Source organism: Impatiens glandulifera, chromosome 7 (assembly GCF_907164915.1).
Source record: "Impatiens glandulifera chromosome 7, dImpGla2.1, whole genome shotgun sequence".
Taxonomy (NCBI): domain Eukaryota; kingdom Viridiplantae; phylum Streptophyta; class Magnoliopsida; order Ericales; family Balsaminaceae; genus Impatiens; species Impatiens glandulifera.
This window is the reverse complement of record NC_061868.1, coordinates 20836984-20840160: the sequence shown is the minus strand read 5'-3', so window position 1 is coordinate 20840160 and position 3177 is coordinate 20836984. Positions and strand designations below refer to the sequence as shown.

General features: G+C 27.3%; 1 protein-coding gene across 1 annotated transcript; it reads right to left on the bottom strand.

Annotated features, from left to right (window-relative positions):
- Nucleotides 1–352: 352 nt before the first annotated feature.
- Nucleotides 353–2073, bottom strand: LOC124909614. The gene is made up of 5 exons (XM_047450280.1): nt 1954–2073; nt 1550–1723; nt 1291–1397; nt 744–1084; nt 353–672 (listed from the first exon to the last, which is right to left on the bottom strand). The coding sequence occupies exons 1-5, from the start codon at nt 2071–2073 to the stop codon at nt 353–355; spliced, it is 1062 nt and encodes a 353-aa protein (XP_047306236.1).
- Nucleotides 2074–3177: the final 1104 nt, after the last annotated feature.

Here is a 3177-nt window from a genome sequence, read left to right as displayed (position 1 = left end):
AATTAATTTGTTATGCTTCAATACTATTTAAGACATTTCTATAATTTTATAATTCATAAATAATATATCATTTTTAAATGAAAAATATAAATATATACAAACTCACAAAATATTTGAGTAAACTAAATTTCATCGATCCATCTCAAATGTAACATTGAAAATATAGATATTATATTATATATAGTATATATAATTATTGACTTACAATTTATAAAATTCATATATATATAATCATATCAAAGTCGGGTATCTTTATAAACGAAAATAAAGTTATATTATTATGAAATATTTAATATTAGATGTTATTGTACTGCAAATGTTGTATCCTTAATCACGTCATTGTCTGAGGGCATTAATGGTTAAAACGTTCATGAGGAACATGATCACCGTCTTGGTTGTGAGACGCTTGATTGTGAAGAATTGAATTGTCACTGAAGTCTACCACTGGTGACTCGTCACTGAATAGGTGTTGCTCAATGTTTCGTAGTATTTCATCGTTGTTGTTTACTGTCCCATTGAATTGTACATTTTCCTCTTGTATAGAAGGAATAACATTTGACATGAATGGAATTTGGTCGTTCATTGGTAGGGTGTTAGGTGCACCATATATTTCTATTGTATGACCGAAATTGTTGACAATGGAAACATTGTTACTTTGATTGTAATGCATACCTACAACTAATAGAAGAAACAAAATAAGCAAATCATATTTCTGTTTATTACATATATGAGTAATAAGTTACCTGGATTTTGTAATGATGAGTCATGTATCTGAATAGAGTTCGGGTGATCATGCATCTGAATAGTGTTCGAATGCATCGAAGGTAGGTTGTAGTTGGTCTGGTCATATTGTGGAGGTAACATTTGGGGCAATGGATGTGACACCTCTAGAGAGGGTAGAGATTGGGAAAATATTCCCATACCAAATTGGATGTTAGAAGTATTCGAATTGTTGGGTTGGAAGTACGGAAATTCTATCACGGGAAACACATTTTTACTAATATCCATCAAACGAGAATCACTTTGCAAGAGCATCTCATAGTTTTTATCAAGTGCGCCAGGAGGAAACGTGACATGATGAATCCTAGAAAACAAAATTTGATAAAGATAAAATTGATGTATCTTAATTGACCCAATTTTGCATGGGATTTGAAGCTCAATCCTTGACTATGAAATAATAAGTTGATATTAAATATGTATAACAAATATGAAATGAGACATCATTCCACTTTTGTTACACTATTCTTTGTATAAGGTACATTCGTTTTTTTTAATGAGAACTAAATTTACCTGAAAATGGATGCTTGACCTTGTGTGAAATCAAATGATTCGTCCCAAACTATTTTCCTCATTGGTACTGGATCACGCTCTCGAAAGAATAGAGGAGATTTGTTCAACTAAAAAATAAAAGGCATCTTATCATAAAATCTCACCTTATTAATCAAATCATTTTTCAAGTTTAGATTTATTTTGATAATTCATTGTGATAATTAATTAAACTATCAAATGGAGCATATTAAAAAATAAAGAATGGAATGGTAGCTCTAACCAATAATTCTAAAGTTCCAGGTTGATTCTCAATCATAGTGGCCCTCATTGCATCGATGTCACTAAAATGAATCTCCATCTTACTTTTTAAGTTATTTTCCAAAATTTCCCACACGATTTTCTTATTTGAATAGTAACATTTGGCCTTCAACTCACCTTCGTATCTTAAAACTTTCTGCATAATCATTAATTTAAGTTAATTAGTATTAGTGCAATTCCAAATATTATTTAAAAAAGGATTATATGATCAACCACTTAACGAGAGTCAATATTTTGTTTTAACCCAATAACTATTATAACAAATTGTCAAAAAATTGTAAATAGTTTAGAAGAAAGCAAATATAACTAAACACAACAACATAGTCAATGGAGAACAAGATTTTGTGATCCAACAAAAACCCTCACCTCCCAAGTGCCAATCTTGAGCAATATTATTGGAAAATTGGTAGCTTTATACTTTTCTTGGGTTGATTTGGGCATTTCGAACCTTTCCAGGAAATGTAGTTCATTGATATCCAATTCCATGTTATGTCCAGAGCCCTCCAAAAAAAAGTAAATATATTTATTAAATACTAAAATAAAAAGAAGTGTGGACAAATGATATTTATAATTGTATACCACTGTCATGTTTGAAGACTCTATTCCATCCTCCATTAGAGCAAATATATTTCTCTTTGTTATATCTGATCTACATATGCTTAAAACATATATTCGTTGCTATATTTATAGGGCAAGCTCATGGGTTAGAGAATAACGTGAAAAAAAAAAGGATAGTAAGTTGAGATTTTGCTTCAAAACACTTTATTTTTTGATGGGTTCAAATTTAATGCAAAAGAGAAGAGGATAGATAATTAATTAAGATTTTTCTTAAAACAAACTATTTTGTAAATTATTTTGAAATCATCTACTTAAAGTTTTTTTATTCGAATTTATGTTTTAGAATGGCTAGCATGTGCCGCCAGTAATAATCATTTTGATTTTATTTTTAAGTAAAAATATTCAGTTAAATTTATTTAAAATTAGATATTTCATTATTTTTTATAAGAAAATTTGAATTTTATCAATATTACAATATTTATCAAAGTTTGGATTTATTTTAAGAGCCAACAAAATAAATATTTTTGGTTGTTTTTTAATTAATGTATTGTAAAATTGAATTACTAGATCAAGTGATAAGAATCTTATTTAAAATTTTATTATTAAAAATATATTTAGTTGAATTAGTTTTCAAGATTAAAAATATATATATTAAAAATACTAAATTTAACTTTAAAACATTTTATCAATTTTTTATTTGAATAATTGAATATATTAATTGAAAATTTTAATTATTGTCACGTATAACCATGTTATGTTGAAGACTACTATTTATTTTTTCAAAATAAATTTTTTATTAAAATGTTTAATTGGTAAAGGATTTTATACTCAACTTCCCATCACTATATATACATAATGATGCTTAATTTCAAAATATCTAGATTGAGAGGGTCATGACCTATAGTTAATTAAGATATATATGTGAGAGTAAATAGATATTCGAGTCGAATTATGGGTAGACATGCCCATAAACTTAAAATGATTAAAAATGTTATAGGTATATTTCAAACTTGAAACCTAACAAAAACAAGT

What these genes read in the sequence shown, in the direction of transcription:
- LOC124909614 (XM_047450280.1), bottom strand. Translation starts at nt 2,073, where the DNA reads ATGGAATTGGATATCAATGAACTACATTTCCTGGAAAGGTTCGAAATG. An exon ending in TCAAGATTGGCACTTGGGAG is followed by an intron (nt 1,724 to 1,953) that starts GTGAGGGTTTTT and finishes ATGATTATGCAG; the next exon opens with AAAGTTTTAAGATACGAAGG. An exon ending in CTGGAACTTTAGAATTATTG is followed by an intron (nt 1,398 to 1,549) that starts GTTAGAGCTACC and finishes TTTATTTTTTAG; the next exon opens with TTGAACAAATCTCCTCTATT.